Source organism: Agelaius phoeniceus, chromosome 10 (genome assembly GCF_051311805.1).
Source record: "Agelaius phoeniceus isolate bAgePho1 chromosome 10, bAgePho1.hap1, whole genome shotgun sequence".
Classification (NCBI taxonomy): domain Eukaryota; kingdom Metazoa; phylum Chordata; class Aves; order Passeriformes; family Icteridae; genus Agelaius; species Agelaius phoeniceus.
This window is the reverse complement of record NC_135274.1, coordinates 5,083,943-5,107,360: the sequence shown is the minus strand read 5'-3', so window position 1 is coordinate 5,107,360 and position 23,418 is coordinate 5,083,943. Positions and strand designations below refer to the sequence as shown.

General features: G+C 41.5%; 1 protein-coding gene across 5 annotated transcripts in view; it reads right to left on the bottom strand.

Annotated features, from left to right (window-relative positions):
- The window catches only part of CLSTN2 (calsyntenin 2), a 346,915-nt gene that overhangs the window by 94,715 nt on the left and 228,782 nt on the right, over positions 1-23,418 (bottom strand). For all 5 annotated transcript variants that reach the window (XM_077183656.1, XM_077183657.1, XM_077183658.1 and 2 more), the window contains exons 3-4: positions 5,661-5,856; positions 3,894-4,102 (exon numbers count right to left, since the gene is read on the bottom strand). In XM_077183656.1, the coding sequence (XP_077039771.1) occupies positions 3,894-4,102; positions 5,661-5,856 (405 nt within the window). The remainder of the gene's footprint in view (positions 1-3,893; positions 4,103-5,660; positions 5,857-23,418) is intronic.

Genomic DNA, 23,418 nt, shown 5'->3' with positions numbered 1-23,418 from the left:
AGGAAATAATCTATCATTTAATAAATCTATAAATATCAAATGCAGATGCTCAGCTATAAAGTTTGGCTTTACTTTTCTGGCAACATGAAGTGTGCACAGCTCCTGCTGCAGCCCTGGTGCTGTAAAGGGGGATCTTGTGAGGTCCTGTTCTGCCTAGGATTTGTAACCTGATAAAATCTGTATGGACTGGACAGGTTCCTGTCTCATCTCCACACTGAACAGTCTGAACACGCATTTGGGAAGTGCTCCCCAGAGCTAGGTGGCAAATAAGAACCATCCCCATTTTTGAGGTGAGACTAGGTCAGAGCTGGGACAGAATTTGTATTTATACCTGAGTTCCCAGATCATCTGACCACAATACCTAACAAATAAAGCACAAGAGATGTGAATAAAAATGGGTTTTGCTGCCATTCTGATAGATCTGTGCATTGTGGTTTAATTTTTCTGTCACCTGAAAAGAGCCTACACAATATTGCTGCAGTAACTGACTTGATTTGGATTCTCTGCTAAGGATAAAATGAGATTAATCTGCATGCAATACTGCTTTAAAACATATTACACCTTATACCTTTAATCACAGTTCTTTGCTCAGCAAAGCACAGATTTGTCCTCTGCCTTTACATGCCTGTGCTTTATGACTCAGAGTTCATTGCCTGAGTTGGGCTCATCATACACAAGACTGAATTTTACTAGTGCTATAGTTTCAGAACACAAAGTAATTTATCCACAAGGAAATCACATACCAAGGGCCAGAGTTCCCCAAGATAACTGAGAAGTTTTATATTACCTTCCCAAAGTGCCCAAGCTGCCAGGACCTGCAGGAAATACCCTCAGGCTGATGCTGCTTCCTGTGCCCACTCACTCCTGCCTCCCATGGAGTGGGGATGAGGCAGCCTGTGCACCAACACCTGAGCCTGCAGGGCTCCCTCTGCCTCTCTACAAACCTTCCCCAATGTGTAATTCAGTTTTTCAAGCCAACAAAAGTGCTCCATGCATGGATCTAGGGACAAGAAGTAAGTTTTACCTAACAAGACACTGACCTGCCAAAAGAAAAAGAGCTGATGATTTAGCTTCATGTTTCTACAGACCTACGTTTAGGGTTAGTTTCCTATGTTGGTCATGAAAAAAGTCCACCATCTAGGGCAGAAAGTGGCATGTTTTCCTCACAATTCACCCCCACCTCCATCTTTTGGGGCCCCTTGCAATATTTAGATTTGATTTTAAGGTATTTACTTATCCTCCTTCTGAGCAATGAAGCTCCACATGTAGGTGACTGAAAAGCATAAAAAAATCATAACCTGCAGGAGACCTAAGAACCTAGATTTGTACTTCACAATGGCTAAAAAAAAAACCCTGTTAACAAAATCCTAATTAGCACAGTATTACCAGACAGTCCCAGGCATCTCATACTTCTATTTTAACCACCTGACTGGGAACAAAAATGGGCATGTTTCCATAGAATTTGCACCACAGAAAGTTTCTATCAGCTGCCATAGAGAGACATTCTCAGCAGTGAAATGTGTTGGAACTAAGCAACATATTTTTGTCACAAAATAAAAGTATAGTCATCTATTCTGACTTTGTCTCTAATCCCAATGGGTTTAAGCAATTACCATTATCTTAAAAAATTGCAAATTAGACTGCAATTACTGTTGGTTGTGGCAGCACTGTTCTTTTAGTGAACAAATAGATCAAAAATATTAATTGAACTCATGACCAAGAAACTGCAAGTATTGCAACCTTATACCAATTATTCACTGCAGGCTTTGAAGTCACATTTGAATCAATGATTTTTCTCATTGCCTTTGCTGAAAAGCAGGTCCCAGGCACATGAGGACAAAGATGTAACCAAGGACTCCTGACATTTCCTATGCTTTTGATCATATCTCTGACTGTAAAAAGACATGAGCACTCCTGAAGCAGCTGCTCTGTGTGATAGGAGCTGAAAAGGCATGAGTAGTAGAAATGCCTACTCTGTATCACACCAATTTCAGGGTATTCTCTGTCCCTTATATCTGCCACAAACCCCACAGGAAATTTTGAGCCAACGTGTGACTCCCCCAAGTACCCATCCTTCACACAGACATGTCACATGGAGCCTTGGAAAAATCTGGATTCAGAGATAGAGAACTTTCTTTTATGACAACATGGGAAATCTCAGTTAGAAAAAAAGCCATGGAGAGGAAAATCTTCTAGGGAATTGCTCCCAAATATGTCCTTCCAAATGCCCAGTTGCTGTAAAAAATCCTTTGTGCAGTTCTCTGGATTCTCAAGAACCCTCAGGGTTACTATGCCAGCTGCCCTCATTTACTCAAACACAAACATATTCCTCATGATTGCACTTCCCATACCATACACTTGCTTCCCAGTGTGTGATAACAGGATGGATTTTTCCCCAATGTCAGTAAAATTTATTGATGGAACAGGTTATTATCTTCTGATGCTCATCTGTGCATTGTGCAAGAACTGAACAAATCTAGATGAATAAATTTTGAACAGGGTAAAGAGTTTTTATAAAACATCCCAACATGAAAATGACTGCTCAGAGAAAACAGCAGCTCCATGCATGCTTTCAATTTACAATTTGGCCAAAAATCAGATTTAACTTCCAAACTGTACTCTCCTCCAACAAACATGGATTAAATGTTTCTGGTAGGAGAGATAAATCAGAGCACTGCTGGGTATGCACACAGGGTGTTGCTTCAGGGGAAGCTATTCTGTACAATCTCAAGCAAGCAGAGAATGGGAAGAAGGACCTTCCACACACTTTTCATGCAACTCTGTCATCATTCCCAAACTCAGTTCCATTTTCTTTGCTGATCCAGGAAGCTGACCTACAAGGCCACTAAGATCAAAAGCTGCTGTATATGGAAAACTTAATATGGCTTATTATTTTCACTAAAACATAAAATATTTACTTTCAAAAAACAACTAAAAGAAACCAACAAAAACTTAAGAAATGGTACTTATTCTCTGTTGTTGTTCTACGTCTAGAGCCCCACACTGTTGTATTGTTGTTCTTTTATTTCTAGAGTCCCATACTGTTGTTATCAGATTTCTAAAGTCCATACCTCCTCAGTGTGCTCCCATGGCTGCAGATCCTCACAGCACAGACTCCTTCTTCTGCATGCTGTCCTCTCTCAATTAAGGGCTCCTTCAAGACCCTCCCTGCCTGGCTAACCCGCCCCCTTTTATCCCAGTTATCTTCATTGGCCACAGCTGCAGCCCAATTAAGGACATCGCAGCTGCAGCCCAATTAAGGACATCGCAGCTGCAGCCCATCAAGGGCAACCAGGACCTAGCGGGGCAAAGCCTCTGTACAGATATTCAAGTACAATACTTCTGTTTTGCTAGGACTCAAAGGCCACCTCTATAATTCTCCAAAGTACATTCTCTTCCATGCTGCAGAATATTGGATGCACTTCAGGAAGCACCACAACTGGGCAGGTCTGTGGACCCATGATCCTAAAAGCTTTAACAATCAATAAACATATGCAGAATATTGCTATATTCGGGTTCTGGTTCAGGAGATTTAGGGGAATAGGACTGGCTGTAATCCAGTAAATGACCCCTGCATTGGGGAATACATGGTGCCTTGGGGAATGCCATCACTTGGATGGGAAACAGTATCTGAGACAATTAGGAGAATGGAAAAGGTGACCAAGAATCATGCTGCTCACCTAAATCTGGTGGTTTAATTTCCACAGGAGATGAATGCATGGCTTTCTCTCCCAGCAGTACACAAAAGGGATGGAATTGCTCAGTGTGAGGATTCCTGTGCTCTCAGAGATGAGAACAGGATTTCTCTCTGGAGTTCCCTCTCCAGCCAGGTGATCAGCTCATGCCCCCAGCACTGCCAGCCCTGCAGACAGCCCTGCTGTGGCCACACTCACCGTTCCTGTCGATGGCAAAGGGAACATCCGTGGTGACAATCTCGTAGTTGCAGATCTGGCTGTACTGGGGGGAGCAGTCCTCGTCCGTGGCTTCCACCTGCAGGATGCTGTCATAGATCTTCCCCTCTGTCACTGAGGCCTTGTACATGCTCTCCTTGAATGCTGGGGAGAACTCATTGACATCCTTTACCTGGATATGGACTACTGCCCTAAAACAGGCACAGAAAATATCAAAGAGAAAAGGTGATTTATTGTGACGCCTCACTAACAGTTTATTTTCAAAACACTTGAAAAGACTAACAAAGCATATCTAGAAAACTATGTAAACCCCAATTAAAATGAGATATTAGAATTTTTATGTTTCATTTGCCCAGTTTAGTATCTTAAGTGGCACTAGGTAAATGTCCATTGCCATGTAGAGAGAGAGTTTTATGGTGTTCGCTATTAAAATCTGCCCCCAAAAATGAACCCTAGCAGAAAGCCAATGATATCATTACACAGTAAAATAAGACACAGTAGTCTTCTGTACCCACTACCTAAAAATGAGCAGTTTACAAGCATTCTTCCATATTCAGTAAGGCTCTCACCTTCTGCTGCTGACAATTATCTAATCCTTTAAGTAGTCACAACACTGCACATGTATTTAGGGAGGAAACCCCAGAGGCCTTGCTTTGGAAGGCTTTGCTCTCTGGTTTGAGAGGCAGGGTGACAGAGGGACACAAAAGGGATGCTCTGGAGCAACAGCAGAGCTGCAATAAAGGCTGGGACCCCAGGCAGCGTGGCTGAGCATGTGCTATGAGACAAAATCTGGTGACTGTGGGCCAGACTTCATTTAGTCAAGATTAGACCAAAATTTTCCACAACTGGATTTCTACCAGATTGTTACTGATGTGAGAGGGGGAAACATAATAAAATTTGATATTGTGAAGCAAAACCTGTTTCTGTGATTTGATGGTTATCTGCTATTGCAGGCTTCCTCCTAACTCTGTATTCTTTTGAAATATCCTGAAAACTTCAGCTTGCATTACAGACCTAATTAAACTTTTAATTGTCATATGTCCTGGATGAGCAAAAGGAAGAATGATTACTATAAATCATTTATTATAATGGCTCTCAGCAAAATGAACTATTTGTACAGCACTTATACATCTACGTGAGTTAAATTCATCTTCAATGACAAATGATCTGGAGCTTCGTTTCAGGAATTCAAAGGGGAAAAAAGCCACTGTGCCAACTAAGCTTATTCAGGGAATCATCTCCACAGTAAAAAGTGCCACCTACTGACTTTCAATACACTCCACTTCAGAGGACTTCACTTTCTCTGAGACTTGTTGGACAAAAGCTGAGGTCAGACACCATTCAAATGTGACACTGCTCAGCTCATGGCATAGATACACTAAAAAAAGGGGATGACTCCTCTTTTCTTACCATTTGAAATGAGATGAACAGAGAGAAAACCTATTTAGTAATTGCAAATATCAGTTGAAAGCCAGTTTCTATGACCTGGATGTATTCAACATGAAAGCACGAATGGAAAATATAAACCAAATCTGAGATGCATTTATCCACTTGAATGGGGATCTTGTCCAAAGCTTTAACTGAAGCAAACAAAAAGAAATGTATTTTCTACTAGGACAAAGCAATGAAAAAATGGGTGGAATATTTCAACTATGATTTATCTTTACTTGCTTTCTACCTGAAAAAACATAGACTGTGGAGTAAATGTATGCCAAAGCAAAAGAATATTTTTTTCTCATTTTCACTCACTTGTGAGATTTCTTCCAGTTGGTTCCACCTGGCCCTGACCCACAGTCATAGGCCTGGATGATGAATGTGTATTCCTTCTGCAGCTCACAGTCAATGGGACTCTTTGCTCGAAGCCGACCTTCTCCAGATGTCTTGTTCAGCACAATGGCCTCGAAGGGCATCTCTTGCCCATGGATTTTAAAAGCACAAATTTCACCTGTGAGGAACAGCACAAAACAATCATAACTGGGGGCAGGGGGGTGGGTCAAAGTCTTATGCACTGGAGAGACACGTGCAAAGTTCATTTGTATTTCACCTGCTTTTCCAGAGGAGGAAATACAGACTGAGGCACCAGGTCATTGTGTATCCAAAAGGGCCATTAAGCAGGTGTTGTGCAGTGGGATGTGCTGAGTGCAGCTCTAGGCACACTCCTCCCTCTTCCTCTGTCAGTACTAAATGGTTTCTGAAAGCCCCAGAGGCCATTCCATATGGTACCAACAGCAACGGTGAGCTAAATTATATTAGAGCTAAATTAGGAGACTGTATTTATTTAAAGGAAATAACAAAAAGAAAAATAGATAATACTTCAGAGGTGGTCCTTTTTTAACTGCTGTCACTCCTTGAGCCACTTGAGCTGCCAAGGTGGTAGCTGTGCAGATTCTTGCAGTTTAGTTTCCCAACAGTGGAAAAACTAATGGTGCAGAACATGGGCACATTCAAAATACACCCTGCTTTATTTACAGACATACATCAGCTTTGGATCAGAAGCAGTTGAAGGCACACCAAAAAGTGTCCCTTTTGGACATCTCAGTTACCCACCCACATTCTCACTCTCATACATGAGAGCCTTCTTGGCAGCAGCTCACTCTGCCTCCAAACTCTTTCCTGATACAATAGATCCATAGCATCTCCCAGACGAGTACTAGAGAACAGAACAGATGATCCAGCAAGGACCAATAAAATCGATTTGGTCACAAAAGACAGCATAAAGGATATTGTGAGAATATGAGACTGGAAAGGGAAAAAAGACCCAATTTCTGGTGTTCCTTTTTTTATCCTTCATAATGATAGCAAGGATATGCACACAGAGCTAATTTTATTTTATTTTTAGTTCAGTCTCTATATCCTGCTCCTATGCAAGACACTCCAGAATCCAACTTTAAAAATGAAATATTTATATAAAGATCAATATGACTTAAATATTTTTATGACACATTAAACACATGCTCTTTTATGAGCAAGTCAGTCTCAGGACATGCATTATAGATTCCAAGCCATCTCCCACTCACATAATCCTTTTCCATTTATTTCCAATTTACAGTTGCAGCCTTTTGAAAATCTCCTTGCCAATCATATCCGAGCCAAGTGCCAAATTCTAAATTAATTCTGAATCTATGACCTCTAATTCAGGCTAGATTCCTGTTGCTCTATTACAATATATTGTTTATTTTTGCAAAACAGAACAGACGGTGACTTTTACAAAGTGCTGAAGTTCATAATTCCTATTATGTGTGAAAAATTGAAAATGGCAAGGGCGTGTGTGCAGGGAGGGTGGGGATTAGGTATGGAGGTATAAACACAGAATTTTAGAATATTTCCTCAACTATCATCACACTGGCTTCCCTTTATGACCACAGGAGCTGAGGCTTTGCTCAGCTACATCCAGTGACATTTAGGCATATGAATCCCACACTACACAATTGCAATCAATCCTGTGAATGCCTTTAAAGGACCAGCACACAGTTGTTTTGGTAATTATGAGGTGCTGAAAACATACACTAAGCATTACTTGCATATTTTCCTGCTGTCCCCTCTCCCTCCAGGGGTGTGAAAGGGCTGTGGAGTTTCCCTGGACAAAGCTGTGCTCTTGTCCAGGCTCTCTGCTCTTCACTCTCAGTGAGCTCAAATATTCAGGCTACAGAAGAAGCAATGGACTTCAGCCTGAGAAGCAGATTTTCAACAGGACTAACACCTTGCACATCCATAAAAGCAGGCTGCACAGTGATAATGAACTGTGCACAGGGGCCAAAGCACAAGATGAAGAGAAGGCTGAAGGGAAGCAGCCTGTTCAGCTTTTATCACAGACACTGATCACTGAGTTTGTATCCCACTGCTGTCACACACAACCTTTGAAAAAGATTATCTGCATTTCCTTGTAACTTCAAAACAAAACATTCATCTAAAATGATATTGTGGATTTCAGCTTTGTTTTCATTGAAAACAAAATAAACCAGTGCAAACATGGGAAATCTAATGGCAAATACTGTTCGTTGTGTTCTATAAAGACTGGCCTTCATAGCTCCCTAATAAAGTTTTCTTCAGATGCACAATCCATCACCAAAAAATCCTAACTTCAGTGGTTTGTCTTTATTATTTTATTGATCCACTGTTTGATTGCAAACAACACAGCATTTGCAGACATCCAAGCTACAGTTCTTAAAAAGCAGAAATAGTTGGGGGAAAAAAAGGTCTCTCAGCCCTAATCTAAATATTAATAATTTTTCCCTCCCCAAAGGCAGTGCCTAATGCAAAGCAATCATAGAAGCAGCACATGTTCCAATTAGTTCTCATCAAATATTTTAGAAGTCTCCATATCCTGCTCCTATGCAAGATACTCCAGCTTTAAATATGACTCTAATTTTGCCTCCATATTCCCATTTGCCGAAAATAAAACAATGGCAGCTGCCTGGAAATGATGAGATATTTGTAAACACACTGCAAGAAATCCAACATGCACTTCCAGAATGTGGCTACAGAAACCTGCTTATTTGAAAACAACTGGAAATGTTGTTAAAAATTGGGTAAGATTTTTTTTCAAAGGAAGGGCTTTACTGCTGTTTCCAAAGAAATGAACTAACACTGTCAAACAATTTAAATGTACAGGATCATGACTTTTTAAAAAGATGTCTTAATGGCTGTATTGCAAATGGAAATCATAACAGAGTTGTAAGAGCTGTAACAAAGCACAATGTTAAGTAAGGTCCACTGCCAGACACAAAGACATTGACAGATATATAGAAATACTCTTATTAAGCATTACAAACAGTGCATTTAAAATGAAACAGATACTATTTCTCATTCTTAAATAGAGCTGCAGGGCTTTATTTTAAGCCAGCTGAGCTAACCCCAGACTGTCAGAGATCAGACAGCTACAGAAGCTGAGCTGGGCAGCATCACAGACCTTTTGGCCCTGGTACAGTGAAAGCCAAGGGAGAGATAAACTCGAGGCAGGAGCAGAAGTGAAGACATCATGTATGGTCACTCTGACACTGACCACTCTGGTGAGGGGAGATGCAAAAAGGACTTGATGGCAAAAGAGATAACAAAGGACATTACTAGCACAAGAAGAATAATCAGAAGATTGTGTTTCTAAAGGGGACCAGTGTCATAGACATCTTTTATGAAAAATCCTTTCCTTAGGATTTTTCCTCCTGAGAAGCTGAGAGGCCTCAGGAACAAAATGTACCCAATGGTTATCTGCTGCTGTGGAATGCAACAGGTGCATCTGGGATTGGGCTCATGTGGTTGTTTCTTATTAATGGCCAATCACAGTCAGCTGGCTCAGACAGAGAGGCTGAGACAGCTGCCTTTGTTATCATTCCTTCTTTCCTATTCTATTCTTAGCCAGCCTTCTGATGAAATCCTTTCTTCTATTCTTTTAGTATAGTTTTAATATAATATATATCATAAAATAATAAATCAGCCTTCTGTAACATGGAGTCAGATCCTCATCTCTTCCCTCATCCTAAGACCCCTGTGAACGCAGTCACAGACCAGGACAAAGGGGTCAAAATGGAAAATTCTGTATGAATGTAGTGACCTGTAAATTCTGGTAAACTGTGTAATAAATGGCTTTGCTTTGCTGGCATAAGTGGAGTCCATGTCAGTCAATCCTTGCACCAGACATACATGATGCCAATGGGAACTGTGCCAAGCTTATCTTACTTACTGGGGTCTTTTAGGTAAGTGTGAGTTTGTAAATCACAAAAGAATTGTGAAAATTGTGAAAAAAGGGAGGCAGGATTTCTCTCCTACTCAGACTCACCACTGAAGCTGCAGGACCTTTGCACCCCTCTGCAAGGCTGAAATAATGAAAGTGCAAAATGGGACATTGTTTTTCTCCCAAGAGATAACCCAGCAAAATTCTGTGCTTTGTTCTTCATTTCATTTGAATGGGTTTGTGAGCAGGTGGATATAGGATTTTGTGATCATAGAAATGGTGGTAGCACTGAATAACCAAAAAAAAAAAAGGATAAGCTGGTGACACCGTGTAAAGGTGGAATCACATTCATGAAATCCTACAGCAATTGCCAAGGCAGAGGGAAAATTTCTCTTCTCCCAGGCCAGGAGGCACACTCTGAGGGCTTCCAGTTGCTTCCTATAAAACCTTCTGGTTACAGGCCTGAACTCTGCTGAGAGTTTCACTTTAATACATGCTTTAACTAAACTCTGGGCATGTTTTTTCTTCAAATTTTTCAGACTATCATTAGCCATAAGCACCTATTATTTTGAAGTTTACATTCTTTTAAGTTTTAAAGCTGTGGTAGATCCCTATGTTACTACTCCAGGGGTAATAAGGATATTATTTCCTCTGTAAAAATTATAATAGCCTGAAAAAAAGCTACTGATGGCTCATAATTACTGTAACATAACCAACAAATTTATCCACTGTTTGGAAATTGATAAAGACAATGTTTCACATTCAGTCACATTTGCATGCAAGATTTAGTGATTATAAGCCTTGATCAATAAAATTGTATTACAAATTACTGTCTTTTATATGAAACACCAGATTCATGCTTCTTCCAGTAAAATAATAATCCCCAATGTTACTCCTTTAATAACTACACAGCCTCATTCACTTGAAATCAATTCAGAAGTTATGAAGAAACACTGAGGATTATTTGACTTTTCACAACTCCCTTTCTACTTCCTTAGCCTTCACTACACCAAGAATACTGAAGACTTCAGATGGAAAGCTGGGATCTCTGACATTCCATCACTGGCATCAATAGTTAAGAAAGGCACAAGTTAGGTGTGAATCAGGAATCAGCAAATGCTGTTTCACTGTGCTGGCTGAGGTTCAGCAAGGCCAAGCTGGGCCACCATGAGCCTGCAGTGCTCCAGGCTGGGGCACAGTGCCTGACAATGCCTCACAGCACCTGTGGGTGCTGGTCAACAGTGGCTGGACACGAGCCAGGTGTGCCCAGGTGGCCCAAAAAGCCAATGGCACCTGGCCTGGACCAGTGTGGCCACCAGCACCAGTGACTGCCCCCTGTACTCAGCAATGGGGCAGCCACACACCAAACCCCAGGCCCAGTTCTGGGTCCCTCACTGCAAGAAAGACCCTGAGGGGCTGCAGTGAGTCCAGAGAGGGAACTGAGCTGGGGAAGGGCTGGAGCACAAGGCTGGTGAGGGGGAGCTGGGGGAGCAGGAGGGGGCTCAGCCTGCAGAAATGGAGGCTCAGGGGAGACCTCAGTGCTCTCTGAGAGGAGGCTCTCGTGGGATGGGAGTCAGTCTCCTCCCCAAGATAACAACTGACAGGGTCAGTAAATGGCTCAAAATGTGTGGGAACCCAGAACATCCCTCTGGCAGTCCAGGACCTCTGCCAAGGGGCTCAGAAGCCCTGGCACAGAGCCCAAAACACCTGTGGGTTTGATTGTGACCCGTGGAGCAAATTACCAACCTTGTATGAAGATCAGCAAGCCACAACAGTTTAGGCAGAATAATAGTGAGGTTATCACGGGGTGGAAAAGTAGATTTTGGGGTTTTTGGTATGGGGGTTCAGGAGGCAAGATGGAGGGAACTGGGCATGTCCAGCCTTTCTCCTTCTTCTTCTTGGCCTCCATCTTCTGCTGTGATGTTGGCAATGTAATGGAAAGGTAATGGAAAGTAATTGTAGACATTGTACACATTGTAGTTTGTAGTATAAAGACATAACCCCACCCCAGGGGCAGGCAGAGTGCCTGGAACTGTCCTGCTGGACGGACCTCGGCAGGGCAGGAGAAAGAATTTTATAGATAAGAAACAATAAACAACCTTGAGACTGAGAAATTAAGAGCCCTGACTCCTTCTTTGAGTGCCAGGCTGGGACTTTTAACAATCTCGGGGTCACTCTGACAAGCCAGAGATCCCAACAACGTTGCACCAGGGGAGGTTTAGATTGGATGTTAGGAAAGAAATGTTTCCATCAGAAGTGTGGGTCAGGCACTGGCACAGGGTGCTCAGGGCAGCAGTGGCATCATCATCCCTAGAGCGATTCAAAAGCCATGTAAATGTGGCACTCAGGGATATGGGTTAGTTGTGCTTGGAACTGCTGGGTTATTGCTGCACTCAATAATTCTACAGGTTGGACTCAATAATTTTTCCAGCCTCAGTGAAAACTGCATGCTCAGGCAAACTCGTGCTTCCTTATGGAATGGAGATCACACTGCTGTGTCCAGGACACGTCTGGATGTGTGACTACACACATGGACTTGCTCCTGAAACCATCTGTTCACTTGAACTATGTTTTAAAGAGATGAATTGTTTCCCTCAAGTGCTATGAAATTATGCAGCTCCACAATACAGAGATGCTACAGAAAAAGTATAGGGGTGACAAAGAGGTCACATCTCACTAAACGGCAGAGAGCACACAAAAACGGTCTAAAAGCTCAGCAAGAAGAAAAGCTTCAATTCTATCTTTTACCTTTTAGGTAGCAGTAAATCAAACATGAAGCTCAAATCTCTGAGAAACCAGGCTTCATTAGTTTGCTGCTGACAAAATTACTCATTTACATTCATATCCTGTTCTAATTTTATTACTCTCTGGACTTTTATTACACTTTCATGTGGGTTTTTCGCCAACATGCAAATCAACACAGATAACCCTTTATTTAAAATTAAGGTTGCAGTTTTATACTTCCTGAGGTAAGCACAGAGACCCTGGAAGATCCCAAAGTGCCTAAGAATCAAAAGTCCCAGGATCCCATGGCAAATCCACTCCCACCTTGAAGGAGAGAAAACCCCTGCTCAGGACTGATACATATCAAGTTTTGATGCAAAGAACAGGCAGAAATGCCATGATCAAAGTGTTACAGTGACCTCCCAAGCTTTGTACACAATGACAATAACACTGCTGTTTCCTTAGGTGTGTCCCTCAAGAAGGGGTGTCCTAATTCAGCTCCACGGATCCATCAAGTCCTAACTGAGGTATCTGACTGCCAACACTAAAGAGGAATCTCCATACACTACATGCCACCAGCAGGCTTCCAGGAATTTTATATCATGTGTGGGTTTGCTTGAGGCATGACTCTCCTCTTGTTCTTACTAAAAGTTTGTCAACAAAACTGAAGTACTATCAGTATGAATCCAATTTGAATCTTTAAGGCTTTACATGGAGATGGAAATATAAACACAGACATGCTGTTCTTGGAAAATTTATCAGCAAAGATTTCTCCTGGCACTTTGATGGCCACCTGCAAATAAATACCTGCTGGGACACTGCTCAGTTTGCTGTTTTCTCAGAAATGCAGCACTGACCCACGACCTGCTGTCACTGTCAGATTTTCCAATAACTTTTTTTAGGGGTTGCTGTTTCTCTGTTTTGGTTTTTTTGTTTTATTTTTATAATCCAACCTTCCACAATAACAGTTGTATACAAGTTTCTCGGCTGGAATCCTGCAAACACCTCCTGCAGTGCAGAGCTGGTGACCTTTTGAGTGTCTCCATGCCACTGGGAAGGTTCACAGCTTTGACAAGTTTTTCTATCACAGGCTGTTGCTACTGTTTAAATAATTACTGAATGCAGAAGGTTATGTTTTGAAGGAAGAAAGGGTGGTTGTTTGGGAAAATGAGGCAAAATAATAATCAAAAAGAGATGTAAAATATCAGTAAAGATAGGAAAAAAATTAAGGTAGTAACTACTGTATATGCTTTTCCAGCTCATTTAAGTCAATGCTATTAAACTCACACTGCAATACTAAATTCCAGGAAGCAATACTGAAATCATGAATAGAGGGAGGTATTCATGCCTTAATACCAAAAATTGTTATTTCATCATATCTAATTTTATGGGCAACACGCTCTGCAAAGAAAGAGCATAAATCCACTGCTACACTCCCTGTGCCATGGATTTAAAACTGGAAGAGGGGAAAGCTGCACTTGCACTTTAAGTAATTCATTGGTGCCATAAGCTCACACCAAATGAGCCAGACCTCATCCTTCTCCTGAAGCAGGGACCAGCTGCTCAGGATAAAGACAGTTCTGTGGGCAGCATAAAGGCAGCAGTGATATCTGGGTTTCCTCCTGGCTCCACAATAAATTTCCCTGATCTACAATTTTGTTTACATAAATGTTGCTTACAAAGTGTGATTTTTCTGGACAAACTGTGATTTTAGTGAGATATCTGACCACATTGCTCTGTTGGAATCCCCAGCTGCTGAGATGCACAGCACGTCCCACTCAGGTCTGCACTCCACCTCAAATGATGGAGAACTGATAGATGTTTGTTTGAAAACTGCAATAAACCTTGAGGTGGATTAGAAAAGTAAGTAACAAGGAGATAAATGTTTGTGCACATAAAGATGTAGTTAATTAATTAATTACTGACTGTGCCTTTTGCAAACACCCTCTACTCTATAAGCATAGAAAATATAAAATATTTTCTTTCCTTCCTCCCATCAATCAAACCCTTACCAAATTAACACTCCATTGCAAACAATTCGAAACATTTCTTAATCTTTTATTCTTTCTAAAATCTGCCAGATTCAAGAGTTTCAAAAAAGGAAGAAAGTGTGATTTTCAGAAGAGTAGCAAAAAAGAATAGTTTTCTAATCAATGTGTGGAGCTCCATGCCCACTGCACCAAGGGAAGGCTTTGTCAGCCTCAAGTCTCATGTCTGGAAGTATCCCATGGATTCAGGAGTGCAGCCACACACTCAGCACACAGGAACTGCTGTCCCATTTAGTTACAGTGCTGCAGGGCACTGCATGGTGTCTCTGACAGTTACATGAGCATCACTGAGAAATACTTGCCTTGGCATTTTTTACAATACCACATTATAATGAACAATTTGAAAAATTAATCCTGCAACCGTGTAGTTAAGCCTGTGCAAAAAAAGCACATTAATAAAAGGACCTTTATCCTCCAGGAGCCAAGTGAAGCTGTGAATGACACAGTTCCCAGCTGGGTCATTTTCTGCTTTCCTTTTGTGCAGGTGTCAATAACAATCACAAACACCTCTGGGTCCTTGTACTCACACACATTACCTGCATTCTTTGGGTAATGCTCACTCAAGGCTGTAATGTCTGCAGTTGTGGCTGCAGCAGATCAAAAAGCACTTTGCTTCAGCCCTCCTCTTCCAGGAAACACAGAGGCCCAGATGCTGCCACTGCCCTAATTCCACATTCGTGCCTGAAAGATGGGTCACAAAGCTGCTTCTCCTCTAGATTAGTGAGGTCTACACACAGAAAAAATAGGAGATAACTTGCCTTATGAGGCCCTGACCCAATTTGGTGTGTGTATAATTTTTAAAACAAGGTTAACCTAATTTTAAAAGAGCAACTTAGAGGTATCTGCACCTAAAATTATAAAGGTTATTACAATGCTTACAATAATTTCCTGCCACTAAGTATTATTGAGCAGTTAAAGAACAAATGCTAATAAAGGATGTGAAAGTAGCAATGATGTAAGACTTTCAAATGAAATAGAGACCTAGAATTAGGAATCTTGGGTTCGTGAATACACATTGCTTACAGAATTCCTACAGTCCAACAGGCAAACCTAACACAAATATTTCTTCAGCAGGATAGGTGCTCCAACATGACCTGCTAGATTTGGCTCCCTTGTGAGATACACAGAGATAAACGAGAAAATGAACATCACCATGGCACACTCAGAGTAGAAAATCAGCAGCTGTTTAGTCTGCAGAGGACTCAGCAGACTGACAGAAAACCTTACTTTTTAATTAAACTACTTTCCCTAAGGCCTTATATCAAGGCAGACAATTTTTGAGATAAAGCAGCTTGGAAAATGTTGAATTTATTAAATGATTATTTCCCTGAATAATTTTAAAGGCATTCTTTTGGGGCATAGTTAGCTAATTTAAAGCACACAGAGAATGATCAATCAGTTTTTCTGTTTCTTTTGAATCAAAGGCATGAGTTAGCTCTACCTTGAGAGCTGTATCAGGAACTTTGGACTGGCTAGCACATAATTGAAACAGTACACTCAACCATGCAAACCAGAGGAGAGCCAAGAACTAGGAGCTATGGCTGTCCTTCAAAAATAACAACCATCAAATAATATATAATAATATATAATATTCCAATATTATACCTTTGAATAATTGTGGAGCTTGCATGGCATTGGCAGCCTATGAAATGAGTTCAAAAGGAAAGTATGGATCTTTTCAGTCGCTCCTAAACTCTTGATAACACACACAGTAAAATTTCAGAGATGCATCAGGTGCTTTAGGACCCTTCTACCATTTGCATCTCTAAGAGTTAATGAAAACACACATGAAAGGCAAGGCATTGAGTGAGAGGCTAGGAAAGGGATAAAGTGCTCCCACATCCTCAGTTTTTCACTCAGCTGTTTACTCTGCTGTGGCCTCATCTCACAGAAGCAGATTAAATAAAAAAATTTGGGAACATTAATTTAATCTTGGCATGGAGCCTGGACACAAGGGATTGGTCTGTGCATCCTGCAGACAGGCAGCAAAGTAGAGCACTGAAGTTTAATTGTTACAAGAGTACCATATGGTTCCTCCTGATCATGGCTTTTTTTCATCTGTCTTTACTTCCACTTGCCTGTCTTTAAACAATCTGAAATACTCAGCTGCTGATGTAAAGTCATAATTTGGATTGGATCTCTAGACATGGCAAGTTACTTTGGACAGAAATACTTCTACAAAGCATCATCTCCAATGAAAAGCAACACAGTTAAAATTATAGCATCTGGCTTTTTATCAGAATGGAAATCACATAGTGAAGATAACAAAATTCATCAAAAGAAAAAGTAAATGCACATCTCTCTGGAAGATCAGTTGTACTCTAATTTGTTTGGACACTTAGAACTGCTTCTTCTAACAAAATATATTCACTTCATCCTATTCCTCTGAGCCTCACAGTCTCCCCCTCTTTTGTACTATTGAGTTTAACGTTTCCTACTTCACCTTAATGAGGAGAAGCATCAGTGCCTTTTTATTCTGTGCTGGTCTTAAGTGCAAGGCTGCTCCCAGCAGCCCAGTACTCCAGGAGACAGCTCCAGCCACTGACCAGAGTGCAGGCAGCCAGCAAATGTCTGTGCTTCTGTGCAGAACAGGCTTGCAGGGTCGTGTCACTCCAGGGTAGCTCAGGAGAACATGGCTTTTGTGACACAGCAATTCAAGACCCCCCAGCACAGCTTTGGGCAGAGCTGCCTTCACCTGCTCAGGCTCAATGTCTGACACATGGGAGGTGTGAGAACATGAGCTGTGTGAGCTGACTGTCTCAGTACTTCCACTTGCCCTACTTGACATGTTGCTCATTATTCCCACCTTCTCATTCTCCTAACAGCAGCACAAATAGTTAAGCAGAGCAAAATCCCAGCTTTTTCTGAGACAGCAGCTTATTCCTACTCAGAATTTAGTAAGATCCTTGTTTTTCAATGCAGGACTGCCAGCTTGAAGAGATCCTGATATATTCCATGATTCAGATGGGACTCCAGGCACCAAAACAATTCCAGAAGCACAGCCCCATTGCACAGTATTTATAATGGCAGGTGGATTGTGCACCAGGAAATCCCAGACTGATTGCAAACACGGCTCTTTCATGGAATGGTATGGTCAGCAGCAGAATAAAGTAACTTTTCCTATATGGAAACTTAGATTAAGGTTTTTATACTCTCACTGGCATGAAAATAACTATAATGGATATACAAACTGCAGCTGTGTTGAGCCTAAAGGTACAGAACAGCCATTAACAACTCCATTGTAAAAACAGGGGCTCTGTCCCTTCTAAGATTTTACACTGGGATATCTTATCTGTGGTAGATTGTTTTTCTGTTGTAACCTGAAGTGTAGTTTTATAGTGGTTTATTCCATGTTTAGTTTCCCCAATGGTTTTTGCCCTGAAGTTGTTTACTACTATTTTCTGCCTAATCTTATGTCAGCTCCCATGTCAACCTCCCTGATTTCCAGACCCTTCCCTGCCCATCCTGGAAGTACTGCCCTCTTCCCTTGTTCATCAAATGTAACCCCACCCCTTTCTCTAGAACCTTCCTTGTCTATCACCATTCCCTCGAAGTTCCATTGGTGTGTCCAGCCTGATCCCCTCCCATGTTATCTCCTACTGATTACCTGGAATCTGATCCCTGCCCTACATTCCTCCCCGCTGTTCTACTCCTGGTTATCCTCCCCAAGTACCCGCCCCTGTTCTTAAGTTGCTGTTTGTGAGGATCTCTGGCTTGCCAGAGTGACCCCAAGGAAAGTTCCAAAGTCTCTTTTCCCAGCCCAGTGCTTGAAGGAGTCAGGGCTCTTCATTTCTCGGTCTCAAGGTTGTTCATTGTTCCTTATCCATAAAATTCTTTCTCCTGCCCTGCCGAGGTCCATCCAGCAGGACAGTTCCAGGCACTCTGCCTGCCCCTGGGGTGGGGTTATCTCTTTATACTAAAAACTACAATGTGTACAATGCTTACAATTACTTTCCAATACCCATCAGCTATGTTAGACAGTGAGCTTCTACTCTAAACCAATCCCTAAGTGCCAACATCACAGCAGAAGATGGAGGCCAAGAAGAAGAAGAAGGAGAAAGGCTGGACACACCCAGTTCCCTCCATCTTGTCTCCTGAACCCCCATACCAAAAACCCCAAAATCTACTTTTTCACCTAGTGATAATTTTATTATTACACTACCTAAACTTCTGTGGCTTTCAGGTCTTCATACAAAGCTGGTAATTTGCTCCATGGGTCACAATCAAACCCACAGATGTTTTGGGCTCTGTGCCAGGGCTTCTGAGCCCCCTGGCAGGGGTCTTGGCCATCCTGGACAGCCAGAGGGATGTTCTGGGTCCCCACAGCTGTTACCCTGTTGGAGCCTGGTCATTTTCCACTTGTCCCTGGACCCTCTCAGAGGTTAAACCCTCTTGAGAACTTATCCAAGTGGCCCCTCTCATCTCCTTTCTTCTGTCTTCCTGGACTCGAGGTTCCCATCAGCAGCTGCATGGTGCAGCTTTGTTGCCTCTGGGAGTTGGGCAGCCCTGCTCTGCTGTGTTTTTACATTTTATTTAGATGGTGTGCTCAGGCAGCCCTCAGAGGAAATGCCACACTCTGCTGCCACCCGGACTGGCTGAGGGGTGGAGAGGGGGCAGCCATGCTTGGCACGGGCCGGAGGTGAGGCCTAGCCCAGAGCCCGTGTCACCTGCCCATATCAACTATGCAGCAATGCAAAGAGCTTTGCTTTCTAAACTGCAAATTCAAAACCACAGTCAGCTCAACATGCTGGTGCTTGTGCTTTTTATCATCTAGCCCACTGAAAACCCCTATTTATTTGCGGTATCTCTTAGATCTTCTCCTATTTCTTGCCCTCTAGAGCAGAGGACAGAAATGGTGTTGTTCAGCAGCTTTGAAGGTGGTGTTAGCTTTTTTTCCCCAATGTGAAATGAAAAACTATTTGAAAACTTTTCATGAAACTGAGCTGTGTCAAAATAGTTTTCAGAGAAAGGTCAGACTCTCAATCCAGTCCTCTCAAAACCCCCCTCTGCACTGCAGGAATGGCAGAAACCTCAAAAAATCCACAAAATCCTTCTACTTCAGTGCAATTACATTTTTGATAAACCATATTTATGCCAACTCCACTATAAATATTTAATGACTTTGCTCTTTCTCTTTGACTCCTGCTCCAAGTCTGCTGCCCACTTCTGGCTGTGGTAGTTTGAGAGGTGCTTGTGACTTTTAGAAAAAAAACTCCTTCCTTGCTTCTTCACACATGTAGGAGCCTGGGGTTGCCAGTCCTGAAAACATGGAACACTGCAATGGGGCTGGGACTCCACCATCAGGTTTAGTTCCAACTTAGTGTGAATTTGGCCTTTCTAGGATTTCCTGATCACTGGATCTGTTGCATCAAAGCATCCATGGTCTGGCAAACATTTCAGTGTCTGGGGATGTACCAGGGTTGTTGTTCCCTCACTTTTTGCCTCAGATCAGCCCTGAGTAAGTCCCTGCTGCAAGTGCAAAACTGAAGTTCTCAGGGAATGACAAAAACGCTGAATTCAGTGGAATCCAATGTGAAACAAAGCATGCTGTGGATACATGTTTCAGTTTCACCTCTATATTGAAACTGAATATAGAGTGAGTGAGCAATTGTCTAATTGAAAATATTTCAATTACACAAATATTTCATTTGTGTAATTGAAATATTTGTGAATCCACAAATATTTCAATTACACAAATGTAAATTGAAATATTTGTGGATTCACAATCTATTATTTAAATTACTTAAAATCTTTATTTCTTTTGAGATATTTTGCATCTCTAAGAGTTAAGACTGCTGCAGGAGTTTTGAGAAGTCTGGATTTAAGTATAGGCATAAGTCTTTGCATAGCAAACTCTTTTAATGTTTTATAATGTGAACTTCCAAGGACAGTTGTGTATTGATTTTTTGAGCAAATGAGATACCACATTAAAAAAACAACAACAAAAGACTACCTGAAAACAGAGCTGAAGTTAAAAGTACAGGATCTTACAGATTATTTACAAATTTTGCATTGCTATCAATGGCAAAAGGCAACCCCTTCCTCAGTGCTGGTAAAATCCATAGTTGTTTAAAGTCTAAATTAACCTTGGGTAACCAAAGTGCAATAAAACTAAAGGTTGTAGTACAAAAATGAACACAGATCTCACAGTTACCAGCAGCTGTTACGAATAATATCAAGCACTGTTCTTGCTGAAAGATTATTTTTCTACTTAGTCTGTATTCCCCCCCACTTTCATTCTAGAAAGTGAAAACCAAAGCTTATTTTTTATGCTTTAGGAGCTATGGCTGAACTTCAGTGGCAATTCCATTTTTAATCTGAAATTAACAGAATGAAGGATGCAACTATTAAAACCAAATGTGCAATATAAAGCAATAAAAAAGTAACACCATGTAAATTCCACAATAACAAATCATTCCAGTGATTCAGAAAGTGCAAATAAATATCTATGTATTTTATGTGTAACTGTTGCTCAGCAGTGTAAAGAAACAAATTATATTTGCAGTTTCTGAAGTAAATGATAATATTAATTTGAATATATCTAGCAGGTAACGTATTTTGTCAAGAGGTAGGTATAGTTAATCCAAAACCAGTTTTGTAGTTACCACTCAAAAACACAATAAATGCATTTGCATTTATACCTTCACAAGTGGTCAAACAGAATTTGGCTGTGGCAGAACTCCCTCATGAATGCTCAGCTCTAGCTCTGGGAAGCAAGTGCTGTGTCAACACAGTTTTTAGAACAGCCATTTGCAGACCTGAAATTTTGGGTGACAAATGTGTTTTTGGAAGGAGGAACTGAATAACTGCTTGTCAAGGCATTTGCTGAAAACAGCTTGTCTGCTAGCTTTTATTCCATACATTTCTGAACATCCTGGTTTAATATAAAGTGGCATTTTCTCTCAGTGGATATGGTGCAAAGTTGTCTTCCAGGAATGATCAATAATGGCAGTGTTACCTGTTCTGGGTTATTTCACTCCAGGTCACCCCTGCTTGCTCTGAGGACAGAGATGCCCCTGAGAGTATCCTCTCCTCTCAGCCCTGCAGCACACAACTCACAGCAAGCAACCAGGATCAGCATCATCCTCCTGCCACAGCATTAGAGCCTTGTTTACTGGAAACCTCATTTCCAGAGGTATTGAGAAAATGCTGATCCTCGGGGATTCACTGGAAATTGCAGGTGATCACAAAGCCTAAACCAGGCTGCCTGTCATGATGATATTTGAGTTAAGTAGCAGAATTGTACAAGTGGCTTCAAGGGCATATTCTGAACACAGAGGGATCAAACAGTTGTCAGGGAGAGCCCAAGGAATCTTTATTCTCATTACATACTTAGAACATTTTGTCTCAGACCAGGTTTATAGATGTGACAGTTAAAAAAAGCTTGTGATTTTTTGCAAACTGAGCACAAAGGAAATAATAAAACAGAGATACAAACAAAGCACTGCTTGAAGAACTCCTGGAAATGAAATAACACAGGAATTTAGCCATGCTTGTGCCAAGGCTCAGGGCAGAGCTGCACACCATGAGATGATGGGGGCCATCTCACAAAACCCCAGCAAACACCTGGGAACAACTGGGATTCAGGACCAAAAATTCCCACTTGCACATCTGCTTGTTTCCTGGCATGGCTCTCTGGGCAGGGCACTCTCCTGGGGACCAGAAGGAACCCAGAAAAACAGGGTGCTCTCAAGCAGGTAAATCTCACCTGAGTGAGGTTCTTCAAACACTCTGAAAACACATTAACACCAGTTCTGTGGTTAATGAAAAATAAGCAGCCTCAACTGGCAAAACCCCAGCAATGACCCTCATCATCCTCCCAGCGTTGCTCCATAATCAGCACATTATGGCTGTCAAAATTACTTATCAGATACAATGACAGCTCACTTGGCAGATTATAACTACTTAAAGAGCCATAATTGCACAGAGATATGTAGCTGAGGAACCCTTGAAGAATTTTGAATATTACAGGTTTGATAAATTAGACGATAATGAAAGGAAAGTTATTAAAGCACTTCTCATTTTTTCACAAGTTGCAATTTTCAAATTACCAAGTGTGCCAACTTTTACATCTACAAACCACATTCTGCAGATGGGGCACAAAAAGCTTCCCAGCTGTGGCACTGGTACAAGTGTGTGTGCTGAAGTCTGAAAGGAACATATTTCAGGTGGAGCACCAGCTCCTTCTCTTCTCTGGAATCCAGGGAATTTTGAGAAGAGGATGTGTGCAGATGTGTGCACTGCAGAGCAGGTGGGAAAATACCAATGAAACCCAAACATACAGAAACTTCCTGGCTTGAAAGGAGATGAACTCTTGCTGTCTGCACATGGGGAAAGGCAGTGACACCAAGGAGTGGCTATAACTTTAATCATGTGCCAGGCTTGCTTGGTCTTTTGAAATGGTTTCCTCTGCTTTCCTTTCCACAGTGGAACAAATGTGTGAACCCTGGGGTGCAAAAGCTGTGTACACCACTGTGCTCTGCTCCAGGCAGTGATTTCTGAGACTCCCTTCTCCCCACTCTTATTTTCTTTTTTGCTTTTGTGGAGGTTTTGCATTCTGGGAAGAAGGCAATCAGGTAATAGAACTGATCGTGATCTTTTTCTTGGTTCTAGTGATGAACTAGGTCTCTCTCATATCAGTTTATTCATAGCATTGTTCCACTGACTTCAGGAAAATGTTTTCTGTTTTTACAGCTGTAAGAGAACAAAATAAGCACCATAATGCCCAATGACAGCTGCAAATGAGGCATTTTGGGGGAGAATTCTAGAGCATTAATGCATTTTTCCACTGTGAACAACACACCAACATTTATTGTTTCAATAGTGCATAGTGTTTCAATAGTGTAAAAAACTGTGCAGGAGTCTGTGTAAATTCACTGGAAATCTCAAAAGCATAATTTAAAAGTTATTTTTACTGCTACCAGTCACTATTAATGTGACCTATAAATCAAGGATACATGGATACAATCACACCCAGAAAGTGATTCTATTTGCCATGACAGAGGAAGAAACAGGGGGTTTTACACAGTATCCAGGGCATCTGCCCTGAATTACATTCTCTTAGCCT